This window comes from Bos javanicus, chromosome 26, assembly GCF_032452875.1.
Source record: "Bos javanicus breed banteng chromosome 26, ARS-OSU_banteng_1.0, whole genome shotgun sequence".
Classification (NCBI taxonomy): Eukaryota; Metazoa; Chordata; class Mammalia; order Artiodactyla; family Bovidae; genus Bos; species Bos javanicus.
Window position 1 is genome coordinate 34,707,895 of NC_083893.1, and position 14,678 is coordinate 34,722,572.

General features: G+C 42.7%; 1 protein-coding gene across 1 annotated transcript in view; it reads left to right on the forward strand.

The window, feature by feature from the left end:
• The first annotated feature begins 4,904 nt into the window (after positions 1 to 4,904).
• FHIP2A (FHF complex subunit HOOK interacting protein 2A) overlaps positions 4,905 to 14,678 on the forward strand; it is a 37,835-nt gene continuing 28,061 nt past the window's right edge. The window contains exons 1-2 of the mRNA XM_061403574.1: positions 4,905 to 5,293; positions 11,567 to 11,645. Coding sequence (XP_061259558.1) covers positions 5,249 to 5,293; positions 11,567 to 11,645 — 124 coding nt within the window. The 5' untranslated portion in view covers positions 4,905 to 5,248. The remainder of the gene's footprint in view (positions 5,294 to 11,566; positions 11,646 to 14,678) is intronic.

The window sequence follows — 14,678 nt, forward strand, 5'->3', positions numbered from 1 at the left end:
CTTTTTTATCAGGTCTGTTTCTGTAGAAAATCACTTCTGACTTGCTCCAGTTTGGAGAAGTTGGTTGTTAGCCCATCTTGATGTGTGGTTGTCATCCTGAGATTCTGCTTTACTATCATCCTGGCCATTTCGGTCACCACTTCTCACGGTGGGTTTTTGTTAGCTGATTGTTGATCTTTTGTTCCTTTGGTTTACTCCCTGACTTCTGATAGAGTACATCTTCTGAAGCTTCTTGAGAAAGAGCAAGGTAGGAAATTTTTCAACACCTTGCACATCTGAAATGACTTATTTTACCCTCACTCTTGATTGACAGTTTCTTGGTATGGAATTCTAGATCGAAATTGGTTTACCTGGGAATTTTGAAGGCATTGCCCCAAAGCCTTCTGACATCCCATGCTGTTGTTGAAAAGCATCATGCCATTGAGATTTTTGATTATTTGCACAAATTTGTTTTCTTTTTTCTCTCATTGGAAGTTTCGTAGGCGCTTTCTTTGAACCCACTGTTTTGAAATTTCACAATAATGTCTTCTACAGTGAGTCTATTTCCATTCATTGTTCTGATATTTAATGGACCCTCTCAATCCAGAGACAAATGTCTATCAAATCTATAAAATTATATCAAGTTACTAATATAGTCAATTATTCCCTCCCTCTATGCTCTCCAATTATTCAGATGTTGGATCCAATGGACTAGCCTTCTAATTTAAAAAACAAATTTCCCTGCTATTTTCCATTCTTTTTTTGCTCTAGTCTAAGCTTGCTAAACTTTTTTCAAGATTATTTTCTACCCTTTTAATGTTGTTTTTAAAAAAATTTCTATCTTATACTTCTTTTCTAAGTGTCTCTTTTTTGTTCCCCAAATGCTGCTTTTAAAAAATAGCATACCATTCTTATTTTATACGTGCAATATTAATGAGGATATTAAAATAGTTGTTTTATGGAAGTTTTCTTCCCATCTTTCCCTGTCTGTTCAATGTAAGCAACTCCACTTCTTCCAAGTTTTCTTTTTGGTCCTGGTTTTCCTTTGGGCTCTAACTTGAATATTGCAGGCTTTCCTAGAATTGTTGATGATCCCAGACTGTGTGTTCCTATTTAAGAGAGGTGCACAAAGAATCTGATTGAAGGTCTGAGTAGGTGGACAGAGCTTGTCAACTGGGAGCTGCAATGTAAAGTTGTCTGGGTTTCCTCTGCAGGATCTTTGGGGCTATTCTCTTGGATGAAACAGATTCTCCAGAAAGGACCTTTCTATCTTCTACCTGGAGGGATCAGCCTGATGACTATATTTTGAGCCAAGAGGAGGATGAGGGTTGAGGACCTGTGTCTCAACATTCACAAGGTTTATTTTCACTTTATCCTCCTTTTTCTTTTTTTCTTTTCTCGGTATGGAGCCCCTCCCTTTCTAGGAAGATGTCTCTCATGTTATTTCAGGGTGGGAAGGAGGCAGCCAGGCAGTCTTGTGGAGTGGAGGTGCATCTGCTGCTGCTAAGTTGCTTCAGTCGTGTCTGACTCTTAGTGACCCCACGGACGGCAGCCTACCAGGCTCCTCCATCCATGGGATTTTCCAGGCAAGAGTACCGGAGTGGGGTGCCATTGCCTTCTCCAGAGGTACATCTATCCAATTCTAAATAAACTTTCAAGCCATCCTGTTATCTTCAGTCCCACTTTTACCTCTACCTCCAGAGGTACTTAATGTTACCATTTCCTGAGCCATTCAGAGGATCTGTGAATGTGTTAACACACCACTTTGGTTCTTGTTTTTTTACCTTGGGATTCAGCTTTCTTACGTCAGTCATATCAGTTATGGCCTTTACAGCTACTTTCCAGTTCTCAAATTTTTACTGCTGTCTCTTAATGTATTTGTACCATTTGGATTTGTATTTTTTTTTAAAAAATCCCTCTAATGTAATTTTAGTGAAATTTGGGAATGCAATGTCCAGAAATTTGCCAAATTTTGGAAGATGTCCTCCAACTCTGTTTCTTCTTCAACTCCATTCCAATTGAGTTTCAGTTTTATAGATTTTTTTGTGTGTCCTTGCTGATTAAACTTCATTCATAAAAGAACTTAACAAATGTATTCACCCTGAGGAAGTGTAATGAATTAGAGTTTAATGTATTATCTATTTCCAAAGTGTTTTAATTTGCTGCTAAGTCACTTCAGTCGTGTCCGACTCTGTGCGACCCCATAGACGGCAGCCCACCAGGCTCCCTGGTCCCTGGGATTCTCCAGGCAAGAACACTGGAGTGGGTTGCCATTTCCTTCTCCAATGCATGAAAATGAAAAGGGAAAGTGAAGTCGCTCAGTCGTGTCCGACTCTTTGCGACCCCACGGACTGCAGCCCTCCAGGCTCCTCTGCCCATGGGATTTTCCAGGCAAGAGTTCTGGAGTGGGGTGCCATTGCCTTCTCCGAATTTTTTTTTTTCCCTATCCACTTTTAAAAATGTTCTCCAACCAGCATCTATACTGATATTAATCTAGAGCAAAACATACATTTTATTGTACTTACAATAAGTGTACAGAGACAGGCATCTTCAAATACAAACAACTCTAAGTAGGCCTGCTTTAAATAGACCTCTTCATACAATTAGTGGTTGTGAGGTATTATGAAAATACAAAATACCATATAAATGTATGACAATTAGGTCAGGAAAATAATTATAGTTAATAATATGACTAACCATCTTAAACTGTTGAGTAATAATAATAATAATAAACAGCATGTACTCTTGGTTGAAGAAGACATGATAAACTAGAATTTGATAAGAAGCATGTTTTGATTTTCAGTGAATGACAGAATTTGCCTCCAGCATTCTGGAGGCTACTGTACAGGAAATTAAGGTCAAATTCACCTGATATCCAAGGACAGAGGTAACAAAAATGGGAGAAAAGAAGACAAGACTAGTAAAAGTCTCCTTAAATCTTGATTTCTGGCCCTATTATTTTGTTAAATACTACACTATTACTAATAGTGAAAAAGAGTGAAAAAGTTGGCTTAAAACTCAGCATTCAGAAAACTAAGATCATGGCATCCGGTCCCATCACTTCATGGCAAATAGGTGGGGGAAACAGTGACAGACTTTATTTTTGGGAGGCTCCAAAATCACTGCAGATGGTGACTGCAACCATGAAATTAAAAGACGCTTACTCCTTGGAAGAAAAGTTATGACCAACCTAGACAGCATATTAAAAAGTGGAGACATTACTCTGCCAACAAAGGTCCGTCTAGTCAAGGCTATGGTTTTTTTTTTTCCCAGTAGTCTCATATGGATGTGAGAGTTGGACTATAAAGAAAGTTGAGCACTGAAGAATTGATGCTTTTGAACTGTGGTGTTCGAGAAGACTCTTGAGAGTCCCCTGGACTCCGAGGAGATCCAACCAGTCCATTCTAAAGGAGATCAGTCCTGAATAGTCATTGGAAGGACTGATGTTGAAGCTGAATCTCCAATATTGTGGCTACCTGATGTGAAGAACTGACTCATTTGAAAAGACCCTGATGCTGGAAAGATTGAAGGTGGGAGGAGAAGGGGACGACAGAGGATGAGGTGGTTGGATGGCATCACCGACTGAATGGACATAAGTTTGAGTAAATTCCAGGAGTTGGTGATGGACAGGGAGGCCTGATGTGCTCCGGTCCATGGGGTCACAAAGAGTCGGACATGACTAAGCAACTGAACTGAACTGTTACTAATAACAAATGTTCGTGCATTGCTTACTGCAGACTGGACATGTTAAACTACTTTACATATATTAAAATTTTTTCATAGGACTTCATGAAGGTAGGTATTACCACCACCCCCCAGGCCCTACACCCCAATCCCCGGCCCCCCGCTGGAATTTTACAGACGAGTAAACCAAAGCACAAAGAGGTTAAACAGCTTGCTGCAGTGAATGGCAGAAATGAGATTATAAATCTAGGCTACCCAGTTTCAGAGACTGGCCCTAAACATCATTCTGCACTGCTGCTATCTTTTCTGCCTTTCCCCTGCTCAACTAATTCAATTACAAATATAAATTTTCAGCACGGGCTGTCCAGCACTGACTCCACCCTCATCAAGAATTTAATGGTCCTTTTGATAAAATGGCAATCCTAGCAAAAACAAAGTTCTCCAGGATAAGAACATTTTCATAATTTGTATCAACCCAACCTAAACTGTACTAGCCCGAGTGGTATTTCTTCAAGGTTTGCTGAATATACTGTTGCATACTATTTTAAAGAAGCCTCCATTCAAGTGCTTACACTGTAGCTCCACTTATCTGTCCTTTGCACTTCCTAGAATCCCTTTCAGTTCTTTTCCCTCACTGATGTTTCCCAGAATCAACTGATGAACTGAATAGAAAATGCTATCCTGAATTCATTTTCCATCAAATGTTCCAAACTAATAACTGAATCATCTTACCATTCGTCAATCTGGGGCTTCCTGTTTTAATGTTCAATAAATAATAACAACAATAAGAATAATAATAAAGTTTTACGGTTAGCAAAGCCATTTCATCTGCTTTCGTTGATTTGTTCTCATTCTTAGCATCTAAACCCACCGTTCCTGTTTGCCTTGGGAATATTGTGTTTTTTCTTGCCGGTCTTGCAAATCTGCCCTTAAAAGACGAACCTCTGAATTTCACATACATATATGGCTTCGTTTTCCTACAAAATCGGCATTTACTTCCACTGGAGAAACAAGTCGCAGTGGGAACGGCTATATTTTTTAAACGTAAGCATGACGGTGTGCCGGCAGGAGATTGAGGCGGCAGCGCCCAGGCCCGACTCCGGACCCCAGACCGGCCGCGGCCTCTGGGTGCCTCTCCCGCCCCCGCGGCGTCCGGCCGCCCAGCCGCAGGGTCTGCCTGGCCTGGCGGGGGCCTCCCCAGGCCGCGGCGGCGCCCCCTACAGGCCGCGGCGGGCAGAGCGGGCGGAAGGAACCCGAGCCGAGCTGCCACCGTGTCCAAGCCGGGGCCGGAGCCCGAACCGGAGCCGAAGCCGGAGCCGCCGCCGCTGGAGCGTCGCGGGCCCAGAGTCCGCGCGGAACGCCCTCCTCGCCGCCCGCCACGTCGCCGCGCCCGCCGGAGCCGCCGCGCCGCCCGCTCACACCTGAAGCGGCCGGGCCGGGCCCGCCTCGGCCCTCTGCTCGTCCTCCCTGCCCCGCACCGGCCTTCACTCTGGAGCGGCCCCGGCAGCCGCAGCAGGGGCGGCGGCGGCGGATCGAGGAGCTCTCCAGGTCGTCCCGGGAGAAGCTGCTGCAGTCCCGGGACAAGATGTTCTCCAAGTTCACCTCCATCCTGCAGCACGCCGTGGAGGCGGTAAGGCCGCGGGGCTGCGGGCGCACGACAGGCCGGGGATGGCGGCGGCCTACGTTCCCCGCCGCCGGCCCCGGGCAGAAAGAGCCTGGCGGCCTCGGCCCGGCGGCCCTAGGCGTCCCCGGCCCCGCGAAGGAGCGAGGCCCGGGGCGGGCGCTGCGGGGTCGTCGGGGCGCCGGGGGCCTCGGGCCTGGCTCTGAGCGGATCCCCTGCTCTCCTTCCTGCTCCGGGCCGGCCTGGAGCCCTTTTTCTCGCTCTAAGAGGGCAGGCGGGAGTCCCCGGGAGGAGCGAGCGCTCCCGGCCCGGATCGGGGGTCGTCCGATTCCCCCGATGGGACCAGGGGAGTCGGGGAGCACCTGGCAAGGTCTTGGGGCGCTCCCCCGGACTCCCTGACCGTTAACCTTCTCCCTCAAAAAGTGGTCAGCGTTGACCGAGACAAAAGAAACAGCCTAACACTATTTGGGTTTGTTTTGTTTTGTTTGGGGGGGGGGGCGGGCAGGACGGGGTGCTCTTGCCGGGGGGCGCGGCTCTGGCAGGGAGGCAGCCCACCCGACCGGTTTCCTAATCTAGCCAGGTTTTGCTCTCGCGGGCCGGGCGGCCGGACTCAGCTGGATCTCCTTGATCGGTGTGAAATGCATTTGGAAGGTCTGATCGAGGGTGCTTTAGACATTTTCCAAGCCCTCACCCAGCACCCGGACCATCTGTTTCCTTTCTTCTCTTCCTTTCCTGGACGCTTTTCGTCTTTCTTGCAGTTGTACCCCGATTTGAGGATTTCAGACACCAGCACAGGGGGACAGCACTCAAATCTAACACTACCAGAAGAGAAGTAACTCATAAGAACGTGTCTTCCTGCTGATTCAGTGATAAGGGGTCGCATTGCTTTCCTTCGGTTGTTTTACCTTAGGCTGGCAGAATTGCCCAAATCGAAAAATGCACCCTGAAGTTCATAACAAGTGCAGTTTTGCTAGACGTGCTACTTGGCTAGTTTTAGAAATGTCATCCTCTTTCTGTGTTTAGTTTTTGGGTGACATAGCACATTCAGATCTACATAACTTTAAGGGGGGAAAACACACAATTTGCAATATAACCGTTTTTACGGCCAGATAAAAATAAAATGGATCTTTAAAACTCAGTAATGGAAAACTTTTGTACAGTTTTTAAGTGCTGTGTGGGAAATGTTTTGAGTCATTTTAGATCTGCTACAGGTTCTTGAGAAAAGGAATGTATCAAATCAGGCAAGACACGGTTTTTCATGAATGAAGAGCAGTATTGCTCTTGAGGGAGATGATAGCCTTAGACTCTAAGGCAATTTTTAATTTTTCTTTCTTGCGTATACACCAGCTACAGCACCTTACTTTTAGAATTCAATTAAAATTTATAAAAAACAGTGATATTTACATTTTATATTATTCCTTAACTTAAAATATCAAGAATCATTTACTTTTTTGACACTGAATACAGCTTCATACTGAGATAATTGGGGATAAGAATTTATTACATCATTTATATTCTATACTAATTCAGGCCGATATTTACAGAAATAAGTACTTAGAAAAAGAAAGATGGCTTTCAGCGCTCTCACAGTAAAGACTCATTTTTGTCCTGAGGCCTGTGTTTTCTGTCTGCATTATCTTCTTATAATTGTGTATGTTAGCATCTCCCAAATTATCCGTGTGAATTGTCTGACTCTGCCTCTGTAATATCCAGGTTGTCTGCTTTGCTGAGGTTAGAAAAAGAGTGGATTATATTCACCTGCCTCTGGGAGTTAATGCACTGCATTTAGAAAAGTAATGTTTTTATTTACTTAGCATTAATGTTTTCAATTGTGATACTTACTAGTTTACCTTGATAGGCAGTTAAATGTGATGAAAAATTTTTGGTGTACTTTTTTTTTTTTTCTTTTCCCTTTTACCATTCTCTTGGAAATGAACCCATATGTAATGCTGAATAAGCCATCTTTGTGTTATTTGAAGAATATCTTTTTTTTCCCTAGCCCAAGATTGGTTTCCATTTATTCACTTCTGTTTATTTGCTTGACTTTTTTTCTATGGCCTAGTCTTACCATTCCTCAGTTCATTTCATTAGCTTTTCTCTATCCTCCTTTTAATTTGTTTGCCCAATTAGTATTTTCTGATATAGCATTGCAATTACGATTATCAGGGTTCTACAGAGAAGGGAGATAATCCTGCAGACAGATGCTGACATGACCTTTTTTCCATTGTGTCACTGTATGAATCTTTGTAATGTTTTCTCAACCATTTTGGTATTATTATTTTCTAGGTTTTTTGATTCAGTTGGATCCATCTTCAAATGTGTTTTTTAGGGTCAACCAGATACACATTCATTTAAATAGGGTTTAGGTGTAGAGTTTTCCTTATTGTTTAATTAATGATTTCTTCTCACTTCCTGTTAACTACTTAAAAGGATGACATACAACTAAGATATTTTCAAAGATCAGTGCTTGAAGATGTGTTATTAATCTGATAGGCTACATTTTGAGTTTAGGAGAGAAATTCACACCTTGAGCGAAAACAAAAACTGTAATGTAACTCTTGCCTCCTTTTTCAGAAATGACAGCTTTCCTTCAGGATAGAAATGATTGGTTAGTAAGAGTCAGGAAATTAGCTAGTTGCCACAAGTCTGAAATCAGGCCTCTCATCTAATTAGTTCTGAGGTGGATCATTTTAGCCCAGCTTCTCCAAAGGATAAATAAAACACCTTCCATTAGTACAACTCAGTATTTGTTGAGGGCCTTAGTCTGTGTGAGGTAGTCTGCCAGGGACTAATATCTTGTAATTCCAGTCAGTTCCATCCTTGAAGGCAGATTTATTCCAGGAGGATAAAAGGGCAATGTCAGGAAAAAATGTTTTATCTGTCTTAACTAGTTAGTTCAAGGTAAGTCATCTTTCAGAATTTGGATGCATTATTATTTTCTTGTAAAATTATAATTAAGATTTAATGATGATTGTTGAAACTAGCAATTCCTTAAAAATCTACTCTGCAGTAGGAATTAAAATGTCAAATGAAACGTAGGTAGTGTTTTCTTAAGTGTATTCTTTTCCAGCAAGTGCTCTTTAACTGTCATCCTTTAGTCACGCAGCATACGTTTTAGGAGCCCATCAAGAAAGCACAGTGCGAGTTCACGGTGAGACTGCACTGGTAGGCAGAACAGACGCACAGGTTGAAGTATAAGCCGTGCCCAAGCTTGTGGCCTGGCCCCTAGAGCCAGACAGAGCAGGGTTCTGGGCTTGCCTCTGCCCCCTACTTGTTCACTGGACAACTTACTTAGTCTTTGTATGTTTCAGTTCCTCATTTTTGTTGTTCAGTCAGTGAGTCGTGTCCTACTCTTTGGGATCCCATGGGCTGCAGCACAGCTGGCTTCCCTCACAGTCAAATGGAAGTAATTAGACCTATCTGATAGAATTGTGAAAATTAGAATGACCGGTACTTAATGCAGTGCCTGGCACATAGTAAGTGCTTAATAAATGTTAATCATTATTGTTACTATTTGGATCATTGTTCTGTCAGTGCGTTCTGTAGGAGGAGGGGAGCAAGCACTTAGGACTGGAAGGCTCCCTGGAGGAAGTGAGACTTGAGCTGGACATACAGCAGCAGAGGAGATAGGTGGGGGGGGTGTCACAAAATTGCCCGGAGGAAGAAGCAATTTAAAAGAGTTGGGCCTGGAATGTTGATGATGCCTGTGAGGCTGCAGGCAGGGCTCTGAGAACACTACTTCTCATCTGAGTTATCAGCTGCTGCTGCTGCTGCTAAGTCACTTCAGTTGTGTCCGACTCTTCGCAACCCCATGGCCTGCAGTCTACCAGGCTCCTCCATCATGGGATTTTCCAGGCAAGAGTACTGGAGTGGGCTGCCATTGCCTTCTCTGGAGTTATCAGCTAGGTAGGTCCTTTTGTGTGGTAGGTATTTTGGGGAAAGACCTCCAGGTTTTTAATTACCAGTAGTGTTGCCTTCTGCAGGTCAGTGAATGGCTCTAAGTCTTGACAAGAGTTTGGGAAAAGTCGGAGTTTATTGTGAGAATTTAAGGCCACATGTAAGTGTAAACTTTGGCACTGTGCCTGGCACATAAAAGTGAAAGAAAAATGAAGTCACTTAGTCATGTCTGACTCTTTGCAACCCCATGGACTGTAGCCTACCAGGCTCCTCCATCCATGGAATTTTCCAGGCAAGAGTACTGGAGTGGGTTGCCATATCCTTCTCCAGGGGATCTTCCCGACCCAGGGATGGAACCCGGGTCTCCCGCATTGCAGGCTGATGCTTTACCAGCTGAGCCACCAGGGAAGCCCTGGCATGTACCTACTCACTAAATGGCAGCAGCTGCCCTGTATTCACTCAATAAACATTATTCAGTGCTTACTATGCGCCATCATTGACTTGGAAACTAGGGGTTCGGTGATGAACAAGATGATATAATCTTTGTAAACTCACTGAGTTCACAGTCTGGTGGAGGAGATGGATAACTCAACAGTCACCAGCATGGGCTCAGGGCTGGGAGAGAGGGAGCCGGCAGTCAGGGAGAGGATGCCGCAAGCACGTGTGGAAAGGACTGTGCCCTCGACAGGAAGTCTGGCCAGATTTCTCCGGGAAAGTGATATACCCTGGAAATTCCCTTGGAAAAATTAAACAAAGCATAATATTTACACTTAACAAACTCAGTACATTTTTTGAAACACCAAATTTCATTTGGGTTTGTCCCAATTGTTAATACAGAATTAATTGATTAATAACACTTGTTAATACTGCATAAAGCTAGTGTGTTAAAAGGTCTATAACACAAGAGAAATTCTGTATATTTTGAGGAGATTCTAAAAATAAGTAGCTGATTAAAACTGACTTTTTAATCTAAAAGTTTCAGGAAGATTATTTTCCCAAATTAATTCTTTCTTTCTTATTTCTCTAATTTTTTTCTCAGTCTCCCACGAGTTTTCTCTCTCCATGTTCCTGAAGTATAGTAATGCCAAAGATTTTTAACTCCATTGTTAAGGATCTTAAAGTCTTTAAATTTTTTCATAGCCTTCTATTTGGAAATGAGATGAATATTTACATTCTCTTAATGCAGTACTATCAGAGTGGTGTGAATAGGCACGGATGAAAAAGTTGGCAGAAAGATATTGATGATTGCAGAAAATTTTTCAGGTCCATTTGTTTCCTGATTACGTTTCATCTTCTGGATTGAAACACTTAGATATCATGACCAATGTTTATAATTTACTCAGTAGTTTGGAAATTGTTTTGAAGGGTTTTGAAACTTTGAGGTCTTTATGGGAGAACCAATCAAAATGGAACAAGTAGAAGTTCAGAAGTAACATGACCTCTTAGGTCATCTGTTTAGATGAATCTGTGAAAATGGGAGATTACACTGCCATAGTTGAGGTTCCCAAAATGGAAACCTATTTGCTATTATGAAAACTGGGTCAGCTGTACTTTCTGATGAAAATTTATTGACAATGCTAGGACTGGGAGAGCATGCTCTCTCTGTCACTCATTTTAAAGAACAGAAAATATTGTAAAGGTGCATCCAAATCTTTTTCTATCTGTTTAATACCCATTTAAAATACTTTTAAGTTTGCAATGAGATGGTTGAAGGGGTATAGTTTTGGCCTTAAAACGTCTGAAGTAAATTTCAAAATCAAAAATGTGAGACGTTTTTGACTTTGTGGAATTTAAATTGGTAGTGTCTTGTTCCTGTGGTCACTTTGCTAAAAATATGCACTGCCTAATCTAGGCTTAAAAAGAAAAGATTGACTTTTGTATGTCATTGAAAATAGAGAACAGTTTTGCTCTGATTACAGGGCTGACTTTGGTATGTATTTTAGTAGTGGTGATGTGTAACTGTTACATAGCAGCTCTTTACTGTTTTGCATTTCAAAGTCCTAGGTACAAAGATCCCTGGTTATCAATAATTCATTTTACTGATACTTTAGTAATAGAATAGTGTGTGTTTTCATTGAACTCTGTTACTTTTGAAGTCATGTATAGTAACTACTTTCAGGGAAGGAGAAAAAAAACCCAATACTATAATTACTAATAACACTGATAAATGTGTTTTTCCTCTTTCTTAATAAATTATATTACTTTCTTGGATTTGACATTGTCTTTGTTTCTCCTTGATAGTTGACATACAGAATCAAATTAAAGCTCATTCCTTATTAATATGCTGCTTTTGCATCATTAGTAGAAAAATACAGTTATATTTAATATGAAAATTTTAATGCCATTTTCTTAATTGTTGTGGTCTTTTTGTTTGTGTTTGTATAGCTTGCACCTTCTCTTCCTTTACAAGAAGATTTTGTTTACCACTGGAAGGCAATTACCCATTACTATATAGAGACTTCAGGTAAGAAACCATGCTGATATTAATTAAACAGAAAATTTATGAAATATTAAAATACAAACTACTCTTCAAAGTTATTTTGCATGAAACTTATAAGCAATTTATTTTCATTCCTCTCATTCAAAAATACAGCTGTTGAACACCCACTGTGTGTCAGTGTTGTTCTGGGCACTGGGTGGTATGCCACTCAAATAGACAAAATATCTGTCCTAACAGAGCTTGTATGTTGATGGTTGTTGTTTAGTTGCTAAATTGTGTTTGACTCTTTGCACCTCCATGGACTATGTAGCCTGCCAGGCTCCACTGTCCATGAAATTTTCCAGGCAAGGATACTGGAGTGGGTTGCCATTTCCTTCTCCAGGGGATCTTCCCAACCCATGGATGGAACCCTGCGTCTCCTGCATTGACAGGCTGATCCTTTACCAGTGAGCCAGTCAGGAAGCCCAGATATACTGATTGTATTAATCACTCTGTCATGTCCGACTCTTGAGACACCATGGACTGTAGCTTGCCAGCTCCTCTGTCCATGGGATTCTCCAGACAAGAATACTGGAGTGGGCTGCCATTCCCTTTTCCGAGATATATTGATTAGGAGGAAGCAAACAATAGACAAGTTCTCATAGTGTGTCGGATGATAAGTGCTAAGGAGAAAATGAAGCAGGCTGAAAGGGATGGAAGTGTTTGGGGAGTGGGGACAGAGCCATTGGAGACAGACGGCTCTTTAAGATTAGAGAAATCCTCATTACCCCAGGTGACTTCTGAGCTGAATCTGAAGGAAGGAGGAAGCAAGCCTGGAGGTGTCTAGGGAAAAGATCCAGGAGGGCGCGCAGTGCACACTCCCTGAGGCTGCAGGGTGCAGCACTTGGCATGCACTGGGGACCGCAGGAAGTGTGGCTGGAACAAAGTGAACAAGGAGAGAAATGGGAGGGGATGACATCGACAGGGGAGGGGTGCAAGTTCACCCAAGGCGTTGAAGCCATTGCGAGGGCTTTGGCTTTTACTCTAAGATGGGGAGCCTTTAAAGGGTTTTGAGCAGAGGTGTAACATAATCGGCTTTAAAGAGATCACTCTGGCTTCTGCAAGAAACTTAGATTGCAAGTGTGCAGAGGTGAAGTTGGTAGAACAGGGGACTGTTGCAATGGTCTGAGCAATGTCGGTGGCTCAGACCAGGGTGGACGTGTGAGAAGTGATTGTACTCTGGGTATATTTTAAAGAAAGTTGTTAATGGATTGAATATTGGGTATGAAAGAATAAGAATGAAGGATAACTCCAAATGTTGGGGCTTAGGCAGTTGGAATAATAGAAGGAGCACTCATGGAGAATGGGATGAGGAGATTCCGGGAGGAGCAGGTTTGTGAGAACATTTTGGACTTGTTTAATTTGAGACACCCATTGTATGTGCAGCTGGATATTGTCAAGCAGACAGTAAGAAAAAGGGATCTGGGATTTAGGGTGGAGGAATAAACTAGACATGGAATTGAGAATCATTAGCATGTAAGTAGGACTTCCCTGGTGGCTCAGAGGGTAAAGTGTCTGCCTGCAATGCGGGAGACCTGGGTTCGATCCCTGGGTCGGGAAGATTCCCTGGAGAAGGAAATGGCAACCCACTCCAGTATTCTTGCCTGGAGAATCCCATGGACACAGGAGCCTGGCAGGCTACAGTCCATGGGGTCGGACACGACCAAAGAGTCCAAAGAGAGACACGACTGAGCGACTTCACTTTCACTTCACTTAAGTGGGATTTAAAGCCATGAGACTAGCTGAGATTACCCAGGGATAGCTACAGACAGAAGGAAGAAAAAAAGTATTCAGGAACTGAGCCCTCATACTCAGTGTTCAGCGATTAGGAAAATGAGAATGACAGTAAGCAAAGGAGATTTTGCTTTTGCCAGTGATGCGCCAGACTGCCAAGAGAGAATGGTGTTCTTAAAGCTGGAAGTGGAGAGAAGGATCAAAGTGTCTAATGATGTCAAGTTGATGAAAGCTAGGAATGGATCATTGGATTCAGCCATGAGGAGCTCATCAGTGGCCTTGATAAGGGCCCTTTTAATAGCAAGAAAGAGAGAGGAGACCTGATTGGAGGAAGTGTAAGAGACAATGGACAGAGAACATATTTGGATGGTGTGTGAAGACCGCTCTCTTGAGGAGTGTTAGTGGAAAGGAGAGCTGAGAGACAGATCAACAGCCGCAGGGAGAAGTGGCCTTGGGTGGGGGTAGGGGGGTTAATTTTTTTTTTTAAGATGGAAGGTACTTCCATTTGTACTTTGGTGAGAATGAGCTGGTAGAGAAGGAAAGGTGGGACGAGAGCCATAGGAGATAATTTCTGAGCCATATCCTTAAGTTGGCAAGTGGGTTATGGGATCCTAGTGCATTAGCGAAGGCTTAGCCTTCATAGGTTTATGGACAGCTCACATCCATAAAATTAAGGCAGAAAGGAAAACATATGGGTGTCAATGCAGGAAAAGAGTGGACATGGTGTGGACGTCTTTGGAAGTTATCTTCTTTGTGCTTCAGTCTTTCTTAGTGAATAGGCTGAAGAGCGAATATGGGGAAATGTGAATAAATTAGGTCAAAGTTTGGCAAAGTTTTTCTGTAAAGAGTCAGACAGTAAATATCTTAGGCTTTGTAGGCCATACAGTCTCTGTTGCAACTATTCAATTCTGTTGTTACAGTGCAAAAGCAACCTTCCATAATACATTAAAAGAAGAGCATTCCTTTGTTCCAGTACAACTTTATTAAAGCAGATGGCAAGGCTGGGTTTGTTCCCTGAGCTGAAGTTTGGCAACCTCTGAAATAGGAAATAGAGTAGTAGCCTTGCTCCATAGGCCTGTGGGCTCCCTTAAGGAGTATAGAGGTCAACGCTAGTGGATGTGCAGATCCATAGGCCTGTGGGCTCCCTTAAGGAGTATAGAGGTCAACACTAGTGGATGTGCAGATTGAACACATATTTTTTTAACTGAAAGAATACATGAAGAAACAAAAAGTTGATTTGGCAGGCTGGTGGGGTCATAGATAATTCTTTAAAAGTAAGAAATT